At 42.5% G+C, this 21781-nt stretch overlaps 3 protein-coding genes across 4 annotated transcripts; 1 reads left to right on the top strand and 2 right to left on the bottom strand.

The window, feature by feature from the left end:
- The first annotated feature begins 33 nt into the window (after positions 1 to 33).
- LARP6 (La ribonucleoprotein 6, translational regulator) lies at positions 34 to 7523 on the top strand. The gene is made up of 3 exons (XM_038146854.1): positions 34 to 353; positions 4265 to 4457; positions 5526 to 7523. Exons 1-3 carry the CDS (start codon positions 154 to 156, stop codon positions 6594 to 6596), a joined length of 1464 nt encoding a protein of 487 aa, XP_038002782.1. The 5' UTR covers positions 34 to 153; the 3' UTR covers positions 6597 to 7523.
- An 865-nt stretch (positions 7524 to 8388) lies between these two features.
- On the bottom strand, positions 8389 to 16543 carry ADAL (adenosine deaminase like). 2 transcript variants are annotated; one of them, XM_038146855.1, is made up of 10 exons: positions 16418 to 16543; positions 14864 to 14994; positions 14283 to 14343; positions 13843 to 13930; positions 13172 to 13253; positions 12340 to 12466; positions 11591 to 11671; positions 10792 to 10930; positions 10239 to 10339; positions 8389 to 9303 (listed from the first exon to the last, which is right to left on the bottom strand). In XM_038146855.1, exons 1-10 carry the CDS (start codon positions 16475 to 16477, stop codon positions 9112 to 9114), a joined length of 1062 nt encoding a protein of 353 aa, XP_038002783.1. In that variant the 5' UTR covers positions 16478 to 16543; the 3' UTR covers positions 8389 to 9111. The 2 variants fall into 2 exon arrangements, with proteins under 2 accessions (XP_038002783.1, XP_038002785.1); XM_038146857.1 differs by having other exon boundaries at positions 16239 to 16518.
- Positions 16544 to 16665: 122 nt separating this feature from the next.
- On the bottom strand, positions 16666 to 21490 carry TM2D3 (TM2 domain containing 3). The gene is made up of 6 exons (XM_038147281.1): positions 21368 to 21490; positions 20343 to 20441; positions 19396 to 19553; positions 18704 to 18878; positions 18038 to 18113; positions 16666 to 17761 (listed from the first exon to the last, which is right to left on the bottom strand). The coding sequence occupies exons 1-6, from the start codon at positions 21453 to 21455 to the stop codon at positions 17596 to 17598; spliced, it is 762 nt and encodes a 253-aa protein (XP_038003209.1). The 5' UTR covers positions 21456 to 21490; the 3' UTR covers positions 16666 to 17595.
- Between the last annotated feature and the right edge of the window lie 291 nt (positions 21491 to 21781).

Genomic DNA, 21781 nt, shown 5'->3' with positions numbered 1-21781 from the left:
CCGCTGCCGTGCGGGCGCGCCGGGGGAGTGGAGATGGGAGCGCCGCCCCAGCGGGAGGGGACAGGGGGGGACAGGAGGGGAGGCGGCCGGGCGGCTGTCGCAACCAGGGGCATCGCGGGTGTCGCGGCGGGCTGAGCCCGGCCGGGGAGCTCCATGGCCCAGCCGCAGCCGGCCGAGCCCGGGGCCGCGCCCGCCGGGCCGGAGCTGCCGGCGGGGAGCGACCCCGTGCAGATCCGAGTGGCCGTCCAGGCGGCCGCCGAGGAGGACGAGGAGGACGAGGAGGAGGAGGGGGGCGGCGGAGCGCAGTGCCCCAGCTGCAGCGAGGAGGACTCGGGGCGGTGCGGGCGTTCCAGGTGAGCCCCCGGCAGGGGCTCCGGCGGCGGGGACGCGGAGCGGGCGGAGCGGTGCGGGGCGAGCAGCGGGGCCGCCGCGGACACCCCCGGAACGGAGCGGGCCCGGCTGATGCAACGCCGAGGGGCGGGTGGGAGACGCTGGAAATCCTCCAGCACGGACAGCCGGGAGCTGCCCGCCGCACCGATGGCTCCGCCCGGGCTGCGACCCACCCGCCCCCGACGGGACTGCCGGGCCCGGGGCCGGGGCTCCCTCACAGCGAGAAGCGCCGGGCTGTGATGCCCCCGACATTTCCAATCCACTGCGTTTTACAGAAAGATCTGGGGGTTAGCCGTAGCTGTGTTTTGGAGCTTCGTTTTGGGGTTTGATGTTTTGGGGTTTTTTTTCTTTTTTTTTGCCCGTTTTGGCTGGGTGGCCTGAAATAGCTTTGATGCTTACCAGAATCTCTTACTTGTAAAAAGAACATCCAGGATTTTTGTGCCAGCAAACTGCAGGAAGACAAAGATCTACTAGTTGTAGTTCATCCTGTGGTCTGTAGTAAAGCTGCAGATGGAGTCATAAATTGTCACATAAAAATTTAGGTACAGTAGCAAGAAATTCAGTGTTCTGTTTGAACATTTATTGTTTCTAACTGATTTTCTAACTTCATACATAGCATTGACTCTGAATGAACTCCAACGCAGTATTTTAAATTACAGAGGGGTTGTAGGGAAGTGAGAAATTTTCTGTAGCTGCCAAAATTGTCAACTATGGACTACAGAAAGAGGACTTCAACAGAGCTAGGCACAGTGCAGTTAAGGTTTTTAAACTGAGTCAGCTCAGTTATTCCAAAATTATACGTGACTGTTGTATTTTTATAAAAATGTACAGCATCCTACACTATTGCATTCCATTTACTGATTTCTTAAAATCAGGATATTATTTACATTTGTTATCTATGACAGTATTACTTGTGAAGAGCTTCTAGCCCTGGCCTAGACTAGAAAAAAAACCATGGTTATTTTTTCAAGCTTTAAAAGACAATAGCTCTTAAATACTCTTAAGTGTCACTTATTTAATCCTCTGCAGTAGGTGCTGTCTTCCGAAATGTTTGCTGAGTGTTGATGTATATGCAGTTCTTGTGGAGGGTGTCTTTTTGTAAATGGCCTCTTCCTGATCCAGGAAAGGCCCGAGGTATTGCCATGGAGAGAACTCTAAAAACTCCACATCAAAAGTAGGTGAATGGAGTTTACACATACTTCTGCCATTTACATATAACCTTACCTAAGGATTTTCTTTTTAGGAGCGCAGCATCTGATAGGAAATTATTTACAAACATTTGGAAAATTATTAGGGATGATCTAAAACTGCTGGGAATGAGCCATCCCACTCTCCAGCTGAAGCTTGCAGACAGCTTGCCATCAGTAGGCACCCAGTACTGTATTCATGTTTTTGTTGACAAACGTGAACTGCACTTGGTGACTGTGCTCTTGGAACTTACAAATTAGATTGCCACATACTGTTCATTAATGCAATACTTCATTCACTTGGAGACTCAGCCAAAACTTTTCAGAAGATTAGACGCTATACAAACAATTTAATATATTGTGAGATATTTAAAATTCCAAATCTGCTCTCTCTGTAGATATATTTTGTTTCTTGTGTGACTAATGACCAGATGAGTCACCATTTTAAAAGATTGTTTTTCATTCTGTTTTACAAGCATATCATCACAAAGCTCTGAATAAAATAATAAAAAAAAAAGTTGTGAATAACTACTAGGGTTTGGTTCTTTGTCAATGTTGACTGAAATTATCAACTACTTCTGTAATACAGTTGATACCCTAGAGGTGCTACCAATTGATCATTACCACAAATTAACATGGAGCTAGCTACAAATTTCTGCATTTATTGTAGGTGCTATTTTCATATAGCATTTAGTGAGGGATGTTTTAAGAGCCCATAAGACTTTGTAAAAACTGATGTGTCTGCCAAACATAGAAATAGTGTATTGGTAAAACTGTGACCAATATTTGAGAGGTGAAATGTTTCACCCTGATTCAGTCTGTCAATGCTGTAGGTCTCCGCCAACATACAATTCATTTTTGTTGTTTTCCAAAGAACAATACCCCTTTTTGTCTCTAAACAAACACTTGCAAATATCTATGCTAATAAATCCCTAAAACAAATCTAAGCCCGATCCTCAGCTAAAGGCAAGCTTTTCCTAGCAGAGTGTAGATTTGTAAAAAGGCTGAATGTTCCAAGCTTCTTGTACCCAAACTAATTCTGAATCAGTAGTAAATGAAGTAGTGGGAAGGGATTGTCATGAATGAAAAATAGACACCATTGGTTTTTGCTTCCTTCTGAAACCAGCACCCACAGCTGGGCATTAGACATTTTTTACCATCCTAATCATAACTTCATCCATTATCCTCCACTTCTGGCTTTGCCAAATAACATAAATTCTTTCTCTTGGTCTCTCATTCTTGTCATTCCTTTGAACTGTACCTTATTAAAGGCTAGGGAGATTTTTAACAGGGAGACTTCTAGGATTGTGCAAGTGAATATCCACACACATCAGATGTACTGCCCTATCATCAGAAGAACCATAACTAAACGTACTGTAAGCTTCAAAAAGCCAGGTGCCAGAGAACTGCTGTAACTTGTCCCAGCAGCAGGGAGAGTTCCTGCACAGAGCCCACTGACCCACCCACTCTGTCCAGCAGCAGCACTGTGGCCACTGCCTCCACCACCCCTGCACAGAACTGTCCAGGGCAGAGGATCCAGCAGGCTGCATCCTCCCTGCCAGATCAGCCTCACAGCACTCCAGCCTGATGCCTGCTCCTTTTCCTAAGGATTTCAAAGCCTGCAAAAGCTACATAAGACAATTTTGGGGAAATGCATAGCTCCTTCTTTTCATTACTAATGTACCTGGGAGACCAAACTAACACGTGATTTATGGGGTACGTAGTGGGTGATTTTATTTTTTTACTAGAAAAATAACTTTCTTGAAATAACTTTTAACTTTCATGATGATCCCACAACAAAACTAGACCACTAACAGCTTGAAAAAATTACTCTGACTTAAGATAGACTCATCCATTTTAATCACCTGTAAATAGAAATTTCTATTTCAGCAACAAACATTGCACATGGCAAGATGTTTATCTTGAATCCATGGCTGCAGTATTTTTTGAGGAGTGCTGAACAGCGCTCCATTTTGCCCAGGTACCCACACAATATGATGGGAGATAAAGAGAAGAAATGAGAATGTCCTCATGAGGCCATTCCTCATGAGGAACCTGCACGTGTGCATATAAACCTGTTGCTGGCAGGTTTAGCCCCTGTGCTAAACTGCTGGTTATGTTATTCTGTCACTCTGGAAGTGACCTATAAAATGTGCAACAGTCCTGTCAGTCCTCCTTACTCCCTGGATATCAGCTCCTGCATCCATGCAGTAAGGAGGTGTAAGAAATCATGACTGCATCCAGTTGGAATATTCATTCTCTGGTATGTGACACTACTCATGAAGCACATAAAGGTCAGGCCTATGTTTAATCGCTTCATACTGAAAAATATAACACTGTAACTGGAGGAACTTTGTACCGTACCAAGTGCCAGGGCACCTTCAGTTCATGTTTTGGTGGAGGATTTGAGTTGTCAGTGCTTTCAAGCCATTAGTGTAGATGTCACATTGTTCTGCACTGAGATCAGCTTTTGGAATGAGCTCAGGAACTTGACTCCTGATGCTGACTGGAAAGCTTCATCCTCTGAGGTAGCCTGCTGGCTCAGCTGGGTGGGTGATACCTGTCCAGTGCCCATACCTAGAGCAGGTTGGAACCAGCATAATGGTTATGTCCTTTTATTTTGAAAGGCTATTTGAATCCACTAATAGAAGATGATCTGTTGATAAAATGATTTAACTGTTTTCCAGTGGTGGGGAAAATGATGATGACTCTGACCAGAACTGGAAACCACCAGAAAATGACCTGATCCAGAAGTTAATAGCACAGATTGAATATTACTTCTCAGATGAGAACCTTGAAAAAGATGCCTTCCTTCTGAAGCATGTGAGAAGAAATAAGATGGGCTATGTCAGTGTTAAACTTCTTACTTCATTTAAGAAGGTAAGCTAACTTTTTAAGACTTGAAGGGTCTCATGCAAGCCTGATGAATCTAAAAACAGTAGAAGAGATTAAAGTAATATTTTATACTGGCAACTTTATAGTATTTCTCTTTATCTGCCTGGTTTTGCTATGATGGTTAGGTTTGTACTCATCCAGAACTTTCACTGCTGAACTCGTTGATGATTGGCTAGGGAAACCATTGGCTTAAAAGCCTGTATGCTTTTAAATTATCATTCTTTGAGACAGGAGGACATTAGATAAAATTAATTTCCATAGCAACTACTCATGAACAGCTGAGTAGTCCTGGTGAAGTTACATTCTTGTCTCTGAGAAGGGACAGTGAATCTGACTTTTGGACAGAGAACCAAAAATAAAGAGCAGTATAAAGTATGTGGTAACTGATGTCCCTTAGACTTGAAGTGAGTTTTATTACTTTTTTCTCCTTACATTAGAAGACCTATGTAAATCTATACATAACCAATTTCTAGAATTACACTAGAAACACTTTGTCAAGATTCTAAATCTCATTGTTTTGCAGAGTCATTCAGTCTAGAAGTTAAGGCACTCTCAATTTCCTCAAACCACCTCAGATTATATTGGCAACAGATAAACTCATCATAAACATTTAATGAAAATGGAAAAGTTTGGGGTGTTTTTTAGACTGAGATTTTTGAGAGAGAAAAGATCAGTTCAATACAATGAAGACTTGAAAAACTTCTTGTTTGGCAAATGTAACCTCCATAGAACATACATTTTGATCATGGTTCAGGCCTAGATGTGGAATGACCAAGCGCTACTTGAGCAGGCTTTCAGATGTAGTAATGATTTCCAGTTTGAGCCTTAGTGTCAGTTCCTGTTTTCATTTGATTCAACAGGACATGAGCTTTACAGGAGCTCACTGATGCCCATTATAGCATGAAAACTGTATACTTTCTCACTAAGTCTGCTACATGAAACTTAAATCCAGAGTTCTGCTTGTAGACTGAAGCCTGCATCTATCTTAAAATTCAGTGATTAGTTTGATTGGGTTTGCTCAGTTGTGGTGCTTAACCTGTGTCTGTCCCAAAGGTAAAACACCTTACCCGAGACTGGAGAACCACAGCCTATGCACTGAAGTATTCCAGCACTCTGGAGCTCAATGATGATAACAAAAAGGTTCGAAGAAATACTCCAGTTCCAGTGTTTCCAAGTGAAAATGTCCCTACCAGGATGCTACTGGTGTATGATATCCACATGATTTCTGAGCTGCAGGCCCTTAACAAAGAAGAAAATGGATGCATGCAAGAAAGGATAATGGAGCATCTCCTCAAAGCCTTTGTAAATTTTGGTGTAATTTCATCCGTTCGTATTCTCAAGCCTGGCAGGGATCTCCCACCTGATATCAGGAGGGTCAGCAATCGGTACACCCAGCTGGGAACCCAGGAATGTGCAATTATAGAATTTGAAGAAGTAGAAGCGGCCGTTCATGCTCATGATTTCATGTGTGCTGAAAACAAAGAGACCGGCATGAAAGTTGTCCAAATAGGCATGAAACCACCAAAGAAAAAAGTTCCCAAAGACAAGAACCGTGACGAAGATACCAGCAAGAGCCTTAAGAAGGCTCGATCCCTTAACAAGAGAGTTGAGGAACTGCAGTTTGCTGGTGATGAATCTTCAGCAAACAGCTCTTCTGACCCAGAGAGCAATCCTACGTCGCCGCTGTCAGGACGCAAACGTACCACAACAAATACTACAAGTAATTTGAGCCCCAACATCCACCCAAACAACCATTTGAGTCCTAATATGTCACCCAGATCCAGTCCTTGGAACAGTCCATCTTCACTAAGAAAAGTAATAAAAAAATCTCCGCTGGCTGAAGACAGCAAGTGTAACCCAAGCACTAGCCCTGAAGTTCCAAGGAAATACACTGATTATTCCTCAGATAGCAGCATCACTCCTTCTGGGAGCCCCTGGGTACAGAGAAGAAAAGCCCAAACTCTGACCCAAGAGAAGAGTCCTGTCAGCAGTCCCATGTTGGTTCAGAAAATACAAAATGCAGACGGTCTCCCTGTAGGGGTGCTGCGGCTGCCTAAAGGTCCTGACGGCACCAAAGGATTCCACAACGGCTGTGAAAGAAGGAAGGCTATGAAGGGTGAATAGACTGTTCTTCAAAAACAGTTTCACAAATCAGCCAACTGCTGGTGACCAGTCTGGTGAAAAATTCTTGCTTGAGTGACTCATTTAAGTCAGTATTTAATTTTACAAATTTTTGTATTTATATAGAGACTTTATCATTTGTATATTTGTATATTTTCTTCGCAGAACAGATGAGGCTGGAAGGCATCTCTGGAGATTGCCCAGTCCACCTCCTTTGCTGAAGCTACAAATAACTGATAGGTTTGAGTATCTGCAAGGACAGACTCCCCAGCCTGTCTGGGTGAGCGTTCCCATGTTCAACCACCCACGCAGAACCAGTCTGTGTCCCTTTTCCTGTTACTCGGTACTGCTGAGAAGTGCCTGGCTCCATCTTCTTTACTTCTTCTCATCAGATATTTAAAAACCTTGATGAGATCCTCCCCCAGAGCCCTCCCCACCCCAATCTAACCAGCCTCTGGGCCTCACTAGGCCTCACAGGAGGGACATGCTAGCCTTTTAATCAGCTCAATCACTTAGCTAATGCAGGGCCCCTACCTGCATCCATTCCTTTTAATGTATTATTTTGAAACACCTAAATATTCAAGCAGCCATTTAAATCATTGATGTAAGTACATAATTTGCCAAGCTAGGATCCTGAGGAGCAGTGTGTACTTACGCTTTAGTGGCCATATTATGAAAAGCTATGGTATGTTACCAGTCTCATTAGAGGGAGCTGAGGTTTTGAAGACTGCCTGTGTTTGCCTCAGAAGGAACAGAGAAACCAATGCCACAGTGAGCGGTTGTTCTCACATACATCACCAAAGCAGTATTGTTCCAAGACTGCTTGTCTTGAACCAGTGTGCATTTTCATGAGTAAAGACTCTGAGCACTGGAGATTGCTCTGTAAGTGTTCTCTTGTATAATCAGATGAAAATAAAAATACTAACTCTAGATCTATTTCGTTTACTTTCAAAATAAGTTGAGCTGCACATGAATAGATAACTTAAACTTCATCTTATACCACATGAAATTCTAGTAGCAGTTACTCAAAATTTCCATTGCATTCAGGGAAAAAAATCTCTGTCCCATTATTTATGGTTAATTCTGTGATGATGCTTCATTCTATGTGTCACAGTCATTTTTATACAATATTATAAACTAAACAGTAGTTATGTCACTGCTAACTCAGAATTTGACAAGCAGGCTCAGCAAGAAGTGCTTAAATTAAAATTAACAATCATGCTACATGAAGTCAAAGAAGGAAACTGCAGTTTTACTTACAAAAGTTAAACTGGAAAACTAGCCCAGGGACAGTAAGAGCATTTCAAGTTGCAATGGTCATCTTGGGAACTGTGCATGACAAAGGTCTCACCACATGGTGATTCTTCATTCCAAAAATCCACATCCTGTCCAACTTCCTAAGTGTAACATTTCTGCTGTGTAAATAACTGCAGTACTCACAGTTAGACTCCTATACACAGAAATCCCAGCTCCGTGTGCTGCTCTTTAGCCACCCACGTACATTCCTGGTTCTTTCACTGCACACAAATGGAATCCTCCAGGTGACTTCCTGACTCCCATGACACAAACTGCAGCATGTGCACATTCACAGACTGTGAGTTCTCAGCACCAGAAGACACAGGCAGGTGCTTGGAGAGGGCAGAGTGAACCCTGTGGCTGCCCAGGACAGGGAGAGCCAGGGGCTGCCAGTGCAGCAGGGGAGAGGCTGGCAGGCAGCACGGTGCTCCAGGGACTCACCCCACAGAACACTGCTTCTCTTCTGTAGAGCTCAAACACACACATGCACACCTTGAAGTGGTGGTTTCAAAAACATGGAGCTTGAGGCTATTTTTATTCCTTTTTTACACAACAAACAGCAATTCTAAAAAGCATTTTAAGAATGAGACCACTTTGCCAAGTAGCTCAGTTACTGAAGGCATTCAAGAGTCTTAAGTGCCTACGTACCACCAGTGCCCAGGGCACCAGCAGAGACCTCCTTGTGCTACTCAATCCACAGCAGCTTTAGTCACACACACAGCAATAAAAACAGATCCAATATTAATTCCTTGGTATAAATATTTAGTTCTCCCTGAGTTTGTTTCTGTCTTCACATTCAATCAAGAGCTCAAAACCTGAAAATACTACAAACCCCAAAAACACACACCACACATTCAAACAGCTTGGCCCACTGCTGCCAACAGAGATGTTTTAAACACCAATAGCTCTGCCTTTATTTTGTTCCAGCTCTTCAATATTTATATTATGATGACGTATTTCAACTAAGTCTTTTTTAAAATGTCATATCAACTCAGGAGAAACAAGGTGACAACATACCTGGCATTTTAGTCACTTCTCAACTACCAAAAGAACATTTACTTCCGTCCCCAGTTACAAGGGATGCGTTCCAGTTGCCTTCATTTCACACAGGCAGTTTATGGCTGGGTTTAAAACCCTGAAGTCTGAAAAAAGCTGGGGACTTCAGTAAAAAAAGCTTATTAACCCAGCTAATACACCCGAGCTATTTAGGACAACAGTTTGATTAATCAAACAGAGCTGGCTTCAGCTTACACCATTGCTCCCTCAGCTTGGATTTCACTGCATTTGAAGCAAAAATATAGTTGATTGATTCATAGGAAAGATCCCACATCTGTGATCGAGTCAGATTAAATGTTTGTGCAACCAGCTCATATTCTTGCGATAGGTCAGTGGCGAAGACGCCTTTATCATCAGTCTGGAGTTAAATTGAAAGGAAAGAAATAAAAAAGTTTACATTAGTTCCTCTATATCAAAAAGGTTTTTTTTCTATACATACAAACCAGTTTTATCTTGTTGTCTCACATTTTATTTCGCTGTTCTTTCATCTCTGCATGGTTATTTCATTCTTTATTTGCCCTATTTTCACTAAAAATGAATAAATTGTTCAAACACATAAGAAAACTTCTTAAAATGATGGCAAGATTTATCAAGAAAATAAGATTTAATAGGATTTCCTACTAAAATTGCTGGAAAGATGGCTATCAAATGATGCATATATCTAAGGTATGTCACTATGTGCAGGTCTCCTTATTCCTCTTTTCCCTTTCCCCAGATAAGCTGTAAGGTGCTATAAAATATAAAATGTGTGTATATATATATATATATATATATATATATATATATGTATACACACACACTTAAACAATGCTATGGATTATGGGGGTTAAACTAACAGGATAATATTAAAACCCTGCCAATGGCAGCACAAGAACTTGGCACCTGCAATGCTTAAAGACCTTAATGAGCTATCAAGAGAGCTATCAAGAGCAGGAGCTCTCACCCAGCACAATGAACACTAGGTACAGAGGTGCATATGCAAGCACTGGAGCCATGGGTTTTAAGAGAGATCTGTCATTGTGCCAGGAGCTATGAAGTTCACGGCTTGTAGAGCTGATCATTTTATCCCACAGAAAAAAAGTCCTGGCTTTACAATAGAACCAAGATAAATACTAGCAATTCCCACCTGAATTAAAAGCATTTCTCAAACAGAACATTATGATTTCCTAAAGGCAAATGATTTGCTACAAGGTCAGAAATTGTAAGTCAGTTCTGATCCATAAACAGAGAAATACTTCTCCAACTTCACTTAGCCCTTTGCCTAAATACATGCTTAAAAATCAAAAAACTTACACAAAGCACTGCAGGATGGCCCATGCTGTACCAGTATCCAAAATGGTGTTTGTCACAGGAAGGCACTGTCTGAGATTTTATGTTTGATGTCATGCAAAATTCTAAGGGAAAACCAGAAAAAGAAATGAGGACATATATTAAAACAAGAGACATGTTAATTGACTTAGAAAGATCCTGATAAAAATTAAAATCAGCTACTGTTGATTTTCTATGCTTCTTTTGTAATTTCTTTTGAGAAAAGTTTGCTGATTGATTTCTTTGGGGTATAAAATTTAGGGAGCTTGCAAACCAGGTACAGAACCACCACAAAGTCTTGCACAGTAACGACAAATTATGATTTGGGATTTGGTTTTGCTTCCATCTGAGACATAAGTTGTTGTCTGCTGTCACAAAGGTGCCAAAAACTCCACAAGTGTACCTTCATGGGAAAGCCTCATTGCCACATTTGTCCAAGTCACCTCTGGTCAGAGACAAACTGGTGTCACTAGATCAGCAGCACATATCCTATTCTGATATCCAGAGATGAAGTCATGGGAAATATTTTATTCCTTACCAATGGGTATATGATTCTGCTGAACCAGTGACACGATCTCTTCAGAACCTGCTGCTGTGGAGTTGAGAAATGTTCCATGTCCAATTCTGTCAGGAGGCAGGCCCAGGAGAATCTTGGTCTCCTCTTCTTGATTTGGAATCTAGAGAGGATATATGTCACATTCTGTCAAGGCAGCATAAAACAGAACATTATGTAATTACAATGGACTTTCAGCTCTACTTTCACAGCATCTCCTATCCAAAAGAGTTAGTGAAATAGAAACAAGTATAAATATGCTGATGACATCATATATCCTGCTTAATTTCCTGAAAAAATAACTATCTTCAGTAATTTTTGGACTTCTCAGAGCCAATTCCAGCCACCATTTGAACAAAAGCTCAACTCTTTCTACTGATACCAGTGGAACTAACAGAGCTCAGTGCTCACAAACTGTGTGGATTTCACTACACATGACTGCTGATATAATACCAGTAAGAAAGCAGTGGATCTCTTAGAAATCTCCTAATTTCTCACCTAAACCCACAATTTATATAGCACAGGAAGCAATAATCTGGCTGTTCAGATTTAGAACAAAAGGTTGAAGATCTCTCCTTGTTTTCTTGTCTCTTCTCAAACGCCCCAAACCATTAATACTTTGGCTTGAGCAGTCAAAAATGCACAGAAGGCAATTTTAGTTTCATCAAGATTTTCACAAAATGACAATTTCAGAGAAAATGGAAGTTTTCTCTGAAAATGCACTGAAATGCAGCAAAATAAAATAAAATAAAATAAAACCAAAAAACAAAAAAAAACCTTTTACCTCACAAAGATGCAGTGCCAGCTTCAGACCTGCTTTTTTTGCTTCAGAGAGTGGTTCCAAAAAATCTTGACCATGTCCTGCCTGGAAAACAGGAACACATCCCTATTCTATAGCTTATTAGACAAAATCCCTGTCATCAGCATAATTAAGAAGTCTAGCAATATCCAAAGACTGCATTCAAAGGCAGTTACATTTAAATTATTCCACTTTTCCCATTACTTCAGTGTGAAATGTAGCAAGTCAAACAAGCCTCTGCCACACGGTTTAGACCAATGGATCAAACACCAGTAGCTCAGATGATGCCTAAGACTTACAAGCCAACTGTCTTGATTTTGATACCTTTCACACAGCTACCACCTGAGAGCTATTTCACTTCAGCTTGACAGCTGTCCTCAAACATTTTTGCTTTCTTAATATCAAATGAGCATTTGGTGCAGCTAAACAAAACATCAACTATTGACAACTTGCCTCCACCCAGTTATCTGACTGGCACAATTGAGGTACACACACTCCCCAGATAAACACTGCATTCCAATGGTTCTTTTCTCAGTCACATACTAATCTAAGGATTCTTTGTTAGAGTATCTGCCCCTCACAGCAACAGGGATTAACCCAGTATCAATCCATTCCAGCTAGGCACAAAAATTGGACAGAAGCTCGTGAGAAAAAACTATGGTTAAAACCACCTGCTGTTACACAACATGATACATTTATCCTCAAGAACATACTAAAATAAACCAAAAACTTACAGTGGGATCACCACTGAGGTCAAGTCCTACTACAACCCCATCACTGGAAAGCAGGAACTCTTCAGCAAGTTTAACAGTCTGCTTAGCAACTGCTGGGCCATCTCTTCTGTTTATTGCTATTAACAGCCTGGGACAGAAATGTATTAAATTATTAAATTAAATTATTATTAAATTATATACAAACCGTAATATCAGGAGCTCAACAGATGTGATACCAACAAAAAACTGCACTTCATATCCTTCATGGCTGAGTATAAAGAGTATTTTTATAGGAAACTGTTCTAGGAATGAAGGTACCCAAGTGCAGAGGGACACAGATAAATAAGTTGGCCCATGATATGCAGTAACATACATGAAGGATGAAAATTCTTCAGCTTTTACAAATTAATCTAGTAAGGGTTGCTACAGAGGCTATAAAAGACAGGAGAGCAAACTGTCTCCAAACAGCCACTGACACCTTCTGAAACTTCTCAGCTGGTCAGGGCCAGCTCTTTACAGCAGGCTGCTTGTACAGCTACTCAAACTAAATCTTTGCAACGAAGCTAAGCTGTGAAAAAGGAGCCAATTCCATGAAAAACAGTTCTTTTCCTGAAAATGTTGCAAAGAATGGACAGTCTTAAAGATGAGAGGTTTTACCCAGTTTTCTTCTTTACCAGTAAAAAAGAAGATAAAAGTCAGGTTTCCATATTAATTATCTGTTTCCACTCCACGTAATCTGGTATAAAAAAAATTTCTTTCCTATGCTGATGGCTTGCAAACCTCTCTGCAAGCATGACCAAGCATCAGACTACACAAAACCTTGAAACAGAGGTGCTCCACATGCTTTATTTACCTTACATCTATATCCAAGCCTTCTTCTTGACACTGCTTTATACCCTCAAGCACAGTTTCAACATACATCCTTTTGGTCATACCTGCAAACACATGCACACATTTGGAACAAACATATTTTAAATTATTTTTATTATATTGCAGACCCAGCTCTCTAGTCTCCTAAGGTTCATGTTGCACCTTTGATTTTAGATGATATAGTCTTCTAACCCATGTAATTCTAATTCTGTCTGTAAATATAGCTTTACTGTGAAGCAAATATTTGAACTAAACCTCCTTCTAAGCATGTGGAAAAATTAAAATTACTTTCTGTGAAGCAGAGAATCGCAATAGGACTTCTATTATGTGTTACTACTAAACCACCCCTAGAAGAAAAAAAATAAACCAACAAAAGTAAAATATGTCAGCTATTAAAAATATTAGCAGACTCAGATGCCACACTCAAGTGAATAACCCAATCTCATGGGTCCCAGACTTATCACCAACCCCTTTTTTTCCTCAAAAATCTAACAGGAAAGTGACATGCTTTTACATGGTTAAATCTTAGCTTTCATATTTAAAGTATATTTTTATTGAGCCAACTAAATTTTACTTTACTTGTTATTAACATAGTCTTCAACTAAGTTTTACAGCGCAAGAAGATCACAAATTAAAAACCAGAAAAGACTATACCTGTGGAATTTTCTTCTCTTGGAGTGCTTCTCAATTCCAGATACTTAACACCATCATCAGCAAATTCCTTAATGACATCCTTAGTTATCTGATTAGGTAAAAGTGTATTCAGCATCATAAAAGTGATACTTATAATAAGTTATATTTTCATTTACAACTAAAAGACCCAGTTATTTTTTGTTGTGAAACACTTGCAATGTTTTCAGGCCCAATGTGTTTTTAGTGGTCCCCATGTCTGTGGAAATACTACCACACAGAAGGCACATTTGATTCCTATGGGGATAGTGAAGAGAATTCAAGAGTTTTACAATAATTATTCTGATCTCCAATTGAAAAAGATCATTTTTGATATTGTTACTTGGAACCCAATGCTCTTAATCCAACTGGCTGTGACTGTGTGTACTGCTTGCTTGTTTTAAGTGAACTTTTAATTAATTTACCAGTAAAATATCTTCGGTCCTTGTGGTAACCTGATAGATGATCTGAAACATCTGAAAACATCTAAAATGAAATTAAAAAAAATAGTTGGAAAGACACTGAATGAGTATGTAGGAAAAAAAAAATCTACATTTTAAAAACACCTACCCACTGGAGTCAACTAACCAGACTGTAGCTTGAAATACAAAGAAACATCTGAATGGCAATTTCTGATTTTAGATACTAACAAAGCATTTGCAACAAAAGTTGTAACTACCACAAAGCTTTTTGAAGGAAAAGGAAAACATGAATTTTCCAAAAAAGGAAATTATGTGAGTCAATTTTCTCTGAAAAGCAGATGATCTAAGTGAAAAATTTAAATCCTTTAATGAAGGAATTAATCAACAAGAGTTTTCCTTTTAGTTTGCAAGCACTGAAGAAATTACTTTGCAGACACAAATATTAAAAAAAAAAATCTATGAGATTATGCTGTAAATCTTAAAAGCATATTTTCTGCAGTTAGTGTGTAAGGCCACACATTTCTGTTTTCAATTTAAATAAAAAACCTTTGGTAAGTGTTCATCACACACATGCATATACTCACTCATCTAAGGTTCTTTTCTTTCCTTTGTCAATCACAGTCATTCCATTCTGGATCTGAAGGTTTGGCTTCTGGGCCATGAGCTTCTTCATAGTAGCAGTACTGATACAGCCATTCAAATGAGCATGGAGCTCCTACAGAAATAAAAATCCTATGGACTTACGAAAAGGATGGCATTTGCACCTTGTTTGTACTAATGTTCTTGTATCCTACATCAGAGTTTTGCTCTGAGCTTGAAAAGAACAGCTATCTGCATTTTGGCTAATAATAACTTCCTTAGGTTTTTGCAAGCACTGGTTTAATTGAGACCTGCCCTATTTCTTTTGTGTTCTGGTCTCCATGGGAGCACAGCTGGCTCAGCAAAGAGCTCTCCAGGCAATTCTTGGGGTGGTGCAATCCCAGGTAAGGAGGAAGCCAATAGCTGCCTCAGTATTACAAAAAGTACAGTAAGGATTCAAGAACTCTCCCCATCCACTGCAAGTTAAATGTACATGTCCATCATTCAAATATAGCAACAGCTACCCACTCCCCTTGCTTTTGTTCATATTCTGAAGTTCAAATTCACTCCAGAAATGCAGCAAGACTGCCATGAACAGCAACTGCAGCAACTGCACTCCTTTGCCTGAGGCCTCTTTCTGCCTGACTTTCTACTGACATCCTGACTTTGGGCTCCAAACCTATGATCCTCAGCACCACTCAATCGCTTCACCTTTGCTCCTTCTTATCTCCTGACTTAAGGAATAGGTCTTTATCGAACTCCCAGCTCCTTCAAAATGTATCTACAAAGCATCTACTTTGTTACCTACCTCTTGTCTTCCTGTACACATCCATTCTCAATAGGAAAAGAAAAATTCAATAAATACTTCTCGTCAAGCTTTACATTGGAAAACACGTTTAAATTGTAAGCACCAGAAGCTGTGGCTCCTTACGGATTCTGGTGACTGAGCCAGATGTACAGTGCTACAACTGTGTTATATTTTTCACAAGCTTACAGTTACCTCACAGAATTCTGTCAGACATTAAACATACACCCTGAAAAGCAACTTAGTGCAAAGGAGCGCTGGAATGTAAGGATGGTGTGGTCTGAAGCGGGTTTGCTGGTGCCCCCGTGCACCGCCTGGACAGAGCTCTGTGCTGGAGTACGTGCCCTCGGGGTTCGGTGAGTGCGGCACACGAGCCCCGATAAATCCACACACACCCCTAGGGAGGGCTTGCACTGATATGCCAGAACTAAGGCACACCCTCGGGACATGCAGAAAAAGCGTTATCTGAGCCAGACTTCTTGGCTAGACTGAGGGGAAATAGGACAAAAAGAGAAAATGAAGATCGCGCTCAAGTGATTTAATTGCAATTAGATTAGTAAGGTCTGTAAACCAACCGGACAGGCAAACACCCGACTGCATTTTGCGGCGGGATAAGGCCCTCAGAAAGCGCGCGTTTGGGAAGAACTCCGAGACAGCAGCAGCGTCCGTCGCTCTGTCTCTCTCCGTCTGCAGCCCGAGCCCGAGCCCGGTGCCGCCGGAGGAGGGTCCGGGCCCGCCGCCCCCCGCCGCTCACCGCTTTGGGCAGCCGTCGGTAGAAGCGCAGCTCCCGCTCGCGGTCCCGCTGCGCCGCCATGGTGGCTCCTGTGCCGGGCTCGGCGGCGGCACCGCCCCGGCCCGGCCCCGGCCCCGGCCCCGGCCCCGGCCCGCCCCCGGCACCGCCCCGGCCCCGCCTCCGGCCCGCCCCCGGCACCGCACAGCGCGGGGCCGCGCCCGCCGCTCCGCCCGCCCCGCGCACCGAGCCGGGACCGCGACAAACGCCGTCAGCATTCAAGGGGCACTTTATTGAAGCCATAGCGTTTCCAGCCCGACAGCACCGCAGCGCTACAGCAGCTCCAGCCCCGAGCCAGGGGCACGCACGGCCGGGCATCCACCGCGACTACACAAAGCTGTCCCGTAATGGCACTAGTCCGCTACATCATCGCGTCACAAAGTCCTAAGTGGATAAACTCATCGATTATATTGCCAACCCTCTTTAAAGAAATTTGGCAAGCTTGCTAGCACAATAATAGGAACTGTAACTTTCACAGATATGCTGGTCAAACCCAACCAAAACAAAGTTATTCCAGAACAATCCAAAAAAATCCATTTCAATTATTTCATATTTAGCATTTAGATACTGCAGTCTAATTCTAAGCTCTCCCACAATCTAAAGTCGAGCCCCTAAGCAGATATTGGCTCTTGCTATGTCCCAAACCAAGAACATAATGTAATTAACATCATAAAACATGGTGATTTACATACTACCAACGTAACTCAGGCAAATAAATTATCCTCCCACAAATAAAATAAAATACAGACATATTTAGAGAAGTTAGCTTTAGAGTTAAATTCAAGCATAGAAATATGAAGTAAACAATTCAGAATTCAAGTTAGTTTACAGCTCTTTGGGGGCCTGACAAATCATCCAAGCTCAAGCACAGTGGAGAATTTGGTTAGCTGCCCAACTTTTTTTTCATAGAAAAATATCATGTCCATAGAAGAAATTAAATCAATTTCAACTTACTCGGTGATCCACTCTTTTATTTGACCTTAGTTAAAGGCAAACCAAGTACAGATACTGTACATTAAAATGTATACACACAGAACAAACAGTTGTTCTTCATTCTACCTTAAAGGCTCAAATCTCCACACTTGTTTATTTAGAGCCCTTTGCAGGCAATGACTCCTCTCTGAAACACACTGCACCCACATTTAAATATAGAGAGATCCATCTGCAGGTCCCACATAGCCAACACCTATTAGCAGCACATCGATTAGTGTCCATATTCCAAGTCCACCGAAGCTGAAGAGTTTTCCCAGACCTTCCCGCCACTGACCCAAATAGAAACGATCAGCACCAAATCCACCAAGGGTGATGCTGTAAGAATAAAAATATGATTAATTATTATTATTTTTAGAGGAACTGAGCTTGGGTACCCAAGTGTTTTTCCTCCAGCTGTGTTTGCTGAAGACAGCCAGCACTGTTTCATGCGAACCCTTCATGCATTCTATGCCCACCATTTCAAGCTAGACTATCTGAAATAGTGGTTATCCAGCACACCTTTAAAAAATACCAAGCAGAAAACCACAGAACCTGAAGATTTTAAAGAAAGCAAATCTTTTAGTGTGACATTATCCAATAGTTCCTACTTACCTTAGTGCCAAGGCAGTAGACCACTTATAACCTCCAGTCCAGTTGCAATAGAGCATCTTAGGAAAGACACGGTTACCTGAACATTGGAAAACATTAAAACCTTAATGCAATAAACAAAGACCATGCTATAAGGAAGAAAATGACAAAGAAGAAGATACTGTACTTTTCCAAAAGGAGTCTCAAAGGGTTGTCACTAACTGAGAAACATCTGTCAACGCACAAGCTCATTTATACCCTGCAGTTCTCTGTTCCATTTATCTTGATCCCGTATCAGAAAAGTCAGTGAACCAACAGAGGGAAAATTAAGCCTAGTTGGATGGAATCAGCATAATTTTTTTTAATTGGCCTATGGAGACATTTGATATTGATTCTATTAGCGGTCTGAGAATCAGACCACTAGTAGGTTTAAGTAATTTTAACTCACAGAAGTTGACCAAAATAAAAAGAACTGTTTTCTCCGGTGTGACAGTATACAACAATATAATAAGCCAATATTTGCAGTTAGATGTTGCTATCATGCTAAAAAATGAAATGCAACAATAAAAAATTCAGTAGATTCATCAAAGAGCAGGCTGTTATTGCAAAAGAACATAAAGAATCTTTGTATTCGCCCATTATAAAATATGTGAAAAATTCTTTAGAGAACTCCAGCTTTGCCCACCTTACCTAGACAATGAATGTGATCCCGGACTGTGCAAGTTGCATTGTATCGCTGTCGAGGGCAGGAAACTGTCATGCAGTTTGTGGAATTGGTACAGACATAATCACTTGTGGCAAGCTGCCAGCAAAACTGGCACGTCATGTTAATTGTAAAGTTCTCCTGCTCGTGGTTATTCTCATCCTGTAAAAGGAGAGCACTATTACTTCAACAGTATTAAAATGAAAAATCAATGTGCAGTATCAAATTAGGTTTCATGAGCAGACATTTTGGGCAAAAGAACAATTGTTCTGTTTGCTACCTTTTATAGAGCAGAATAGAAAACCACCAAAGAGGTATCAAAGTCACATTTAACATTCCTGATTCCTCCAATCTAAGGCTGCTGCCAAAAAGAGGACTCATTTAGTCTCACCTGTAAGGTCAGTTTGTAGCTCTGACAGATATTCAGCCTCTCCACTCTCAAAATGTTTGGAGTGGTTTAACTCAAAGGCATGGCCAGGTAACAAAAAGATCCAAGGCGAGAAAGGCAAACCAGGGAAGGGCAGACCTGCCTCTTCAACAGCCCACAGTGAGTGATCAAACTTATCACAGAACTGCAAACCTGCCTACATCAGAACCTGGAAATCAGTATTCTGCATTTTAAGACAAGATGCCACAGTTAATTACTTAAATCTGGGGTTAACAGTAATAGGTTACTTACAACACAATGAACATGCGGCTTGACTTTGCAGTCAAAGGTTGCTGTCTTTCCGTATATACAGGAATAGTTTGTGTTACACGTCATGCAGTCTGGTGGCAATCTACTGCAAAGCCCGTTGCTGGGACAGTTAGTCAGGTAAGGTGGAATTTCTGTACTTTCTGAAAGGTGCAATAAGTGAATTAAGAACATGAGTAAAAAAAGCTAAATAGTCTAAAGTGTATATATATATACATTATTTTATACTTATACATAGACAAACACATGCACTGATGCTGTATAAAGGACTTTCCTCACTATACATGGAGCAGCATTCCCAGCCTGTGCTGTGGGAGTCAGAGGAGCCACAGGGCTCTGTGCAGGACAGCAGCCAACACTCCAGCACAGCACCAGGACTGAGCTGATGGGGATTAGTGCCGCCTCAGCCAGCGCTCCTCAGCAGCAGTAATCAGTTCAGGAATAGCAACGGAGTGACACGAGCAACCTACTTCGAGTTGAGCTCTAATTAGGGCTACAGCTACCTCAGCCATTTGCTGTTTGCACGTGTACAGAATCATCTCCTAAACTCCCAACAAGAACAACATTTCTGTCAGTCTTGGTGCACCCTCAGCAAGCTACAAAGCTGTACTGATGGTGGACAGGTAGCAAGTTCTTGCAGGATGCTGGAGTCTTTCAAGAACTTCCACCATCCTGAGGGGTATAAACCACATATACCACAATGGTACTTTAACCTACTATTTTCTAGTTCTTATATGGACCAGTTGTCTAATTAGATAACCCAAAGTAATTGTTGTGGTCACTGAAGAGTAATTCATAAATTCTTACACTACAATGCCTCTTACCACTGTGAAATCATGTACAGGTTTCTAAGACCTGCTTCAAGAACTTTTGGACTCAAGTCTGAGAAGGATCCACAATTAACAAACAAAAGAAATAACATAATAACTTACCTAATGCTTTCAAAGAGGGAGCATTTGTACTTGTTGAAGTTAGGCTTTTTGCCACTGTGGACTGCGGCTGTGAAAGCTTTGTTGTCACCAAAGATCCCGCTACAAGACAAAAACAAGGAGAAAGTGAAATTTCTAAAACAAATTTTGTCTTCAGAAACAGTTTGATTTCAGCACTCTGATATGAAAATGCAAGTGGAAAGTGTAATGAAATTAGAAAAAAATCTGTTTTCCTGTTCTACTAATAGTGGGATATTTATGTTAAATATTAGAAAGAGCATTAGAAAGAAATTGTTCCTTTAAGACATGGAACCACACTTATTTCCATTCAATCTTATTTTTTGATTCATGAGAATTAAAAGTACTGCTCAGAAAGCAGATTTTACACGGGGTTTGCTACTGAACAATACCATTTAACGAAGCAGAGCGAGCAGTTCTTAGACGGAAGGACGGGGCAGAGGAGCCGCTCGGGAGGCACGGCTGTGTTCGTGCGGGCGCTGCGCGCGGCTCTGCGGGAAGCGCGGCTGAGGCTCGGGAGAGCCGCGATGAGCCAGCGCCTGTCGAGCCCCCACGGCAGCCACCGGGCACGGGCGGAGGAAGGAGAGGCAGCTTTGTCACACCACCCACCCTGACCGTGCGAGGACCCCCAGGACGCTCTCAATCACACACGCTAGCGACAGAGGGCAGGTACAAAAGGTGCTGTGTAACAGAGCAGCACACGAGCCGGCGAGCGGGGCCTGGCCCGTCTTCTGCCCTGACACCGAGCACCTCAGCCCCAACCCCGCAGAGCCGGCACAACGAAATGCGGCCGTGCCCCAAACACCCGCTTCGCCCCCAGTCAGGGCAGCGGCAGCGCATCCTCACCCCACCGCGGGCACCGCCACCGCCGCAGCGGAACCGGGCTCAGTCCTGGCCCCGGGAGCGGCCGGTGCCGCTCGGGACAGCCGTCCCCACCCCGGGCCCTAGCCTGAGTCCCTGCCCCTTCTCCCACCCCCGCCGCCCTGTCTCGGCCCTGCGGCCGCGCTCACCGCGGCCCGAGAGGACGGAGAGCTGCGAGAGGAACAGCGCGGCCCCGCAGAGCCCGCGCAAGGCGCGCCGCCACCGCCGCGCCGCCATCTTGGTGCGCGCGGCGGGCCCGGCGCCGCCGCCAGGGGGCGGGCAGGGGCGGGGCCGGGCCGGCTGAGGGGAGCGGCGGCGCCCGGGCGGCCCCTCACGGGAGTGGCAGCGGCCAGGGCCGAAACGCGCTGCGAAACACCCTCAGACCCTCGCTGCTGCAGGCTCAAACATCGCACATGGAGCTCCAAAGCGATCGTCCCTAAAAATGTAGTATGTATAAAATATAGAAATAAAAATCGCCCGCCTCTCCCCGCGTTAATTCTGTCAGGTGGAACAGCTTTCCCATTGCTCCTTCAATGCTTTTTCCCCCTTTTAGAAGCAGGAGA

Source organism: Motacilla alba, chromosome 10, assembly GCF_015832195.1.
Source record: "Motacilla alba alba isolate MOTALB_02 chromosome 10, Motacilla_alba_V1.0_pri, whole genome shotgun sequence".
NCBI lineage: Eukaryota > Metazoa > Chordata > Aves > Passeriformes > Motacillidae > Motacilla > Motacilla alba.
The sequence above is the reverse complement of the archived record's forward strand: the minus strand, read 5'-3'. Positions and strand labels throughout refer to the sequence as shown.

What these genes read in the sequence shown, in the direction of transcription:
- LARP6 (XM_038146854.1), top strand. Translation starts at nt 154, where the DNA reads ATGGCCCAGCCGCAGCCGGCCGAGCCCGGGGCCGCGCCCGCCGGGCCG. An exon ending in GGGCGGTGCGGGCGTTCCAG is followed by an intron (nt 354 to 4,264) that starts GTGAGCCCCCGG and finishes ACTGTTTTCCAG; the next exon opens with TGGTGGGGAAAATGATGATG. An exon ending in TTCTTACTTCATTTAAGAAG is followed by an intron (nt 4,458 to 5,525) that starts GTAAGCTAACTT and finishes TCTGTCCCAAAG; the next exon opens with GTAAAACACCTTACCCGAGA.
- ADAL (XM_038146855.1), bottom strand. Translation starts at nt 16,477, where the DNA reads ATGGCGGCGCAGCGGGACCGCGAGCGGGAGCTGCGCTTCTACCGACGG. An exon ending in GGACCGAAGATATTTTACTG is followed by an intron (nt 13,931 to 14,282) that starts GTAAATTAATTA and finishes TTACCTAATCAG; the next exon opens with ATAACTAAGGATGTCATTAA. An exon ending in GCCATCCTGCAGTGCTTTGT is followed by an intron (nt 9,304 to 10,238) that starts GTAAGTTTTTTG and finishes ATTTAACTCCAG; the next exon opens with ACTGATGATAAAGGCGTCTT.
- TM2D3 (XM_038147281.1), bottom strand. Translation starts at nt 21,455, where the DNA reads ATGGCGGCGCGGCGGTGGCGGCGCGCCTTGCGCGGGCTCTGCGGGGCC. An exon ending in AGCCGCATGTTCATTGTGTT is followed by an intron (nt 18,879 to 19,395) that starts GTAAGTAACCTA and finishes CTCCTTTTACAG; the next exon opens with GATGAGAATAACCACGAGCA. An exon ending in GGATCACATTCATTGTCTAG is followed by an intron (nt 18,114 to 18,703) that starts GTAAGGTGGGCA and finishes TCCAATGTTCAG; the next exon opens with GTAACCGTGTCTTTCCTAAG.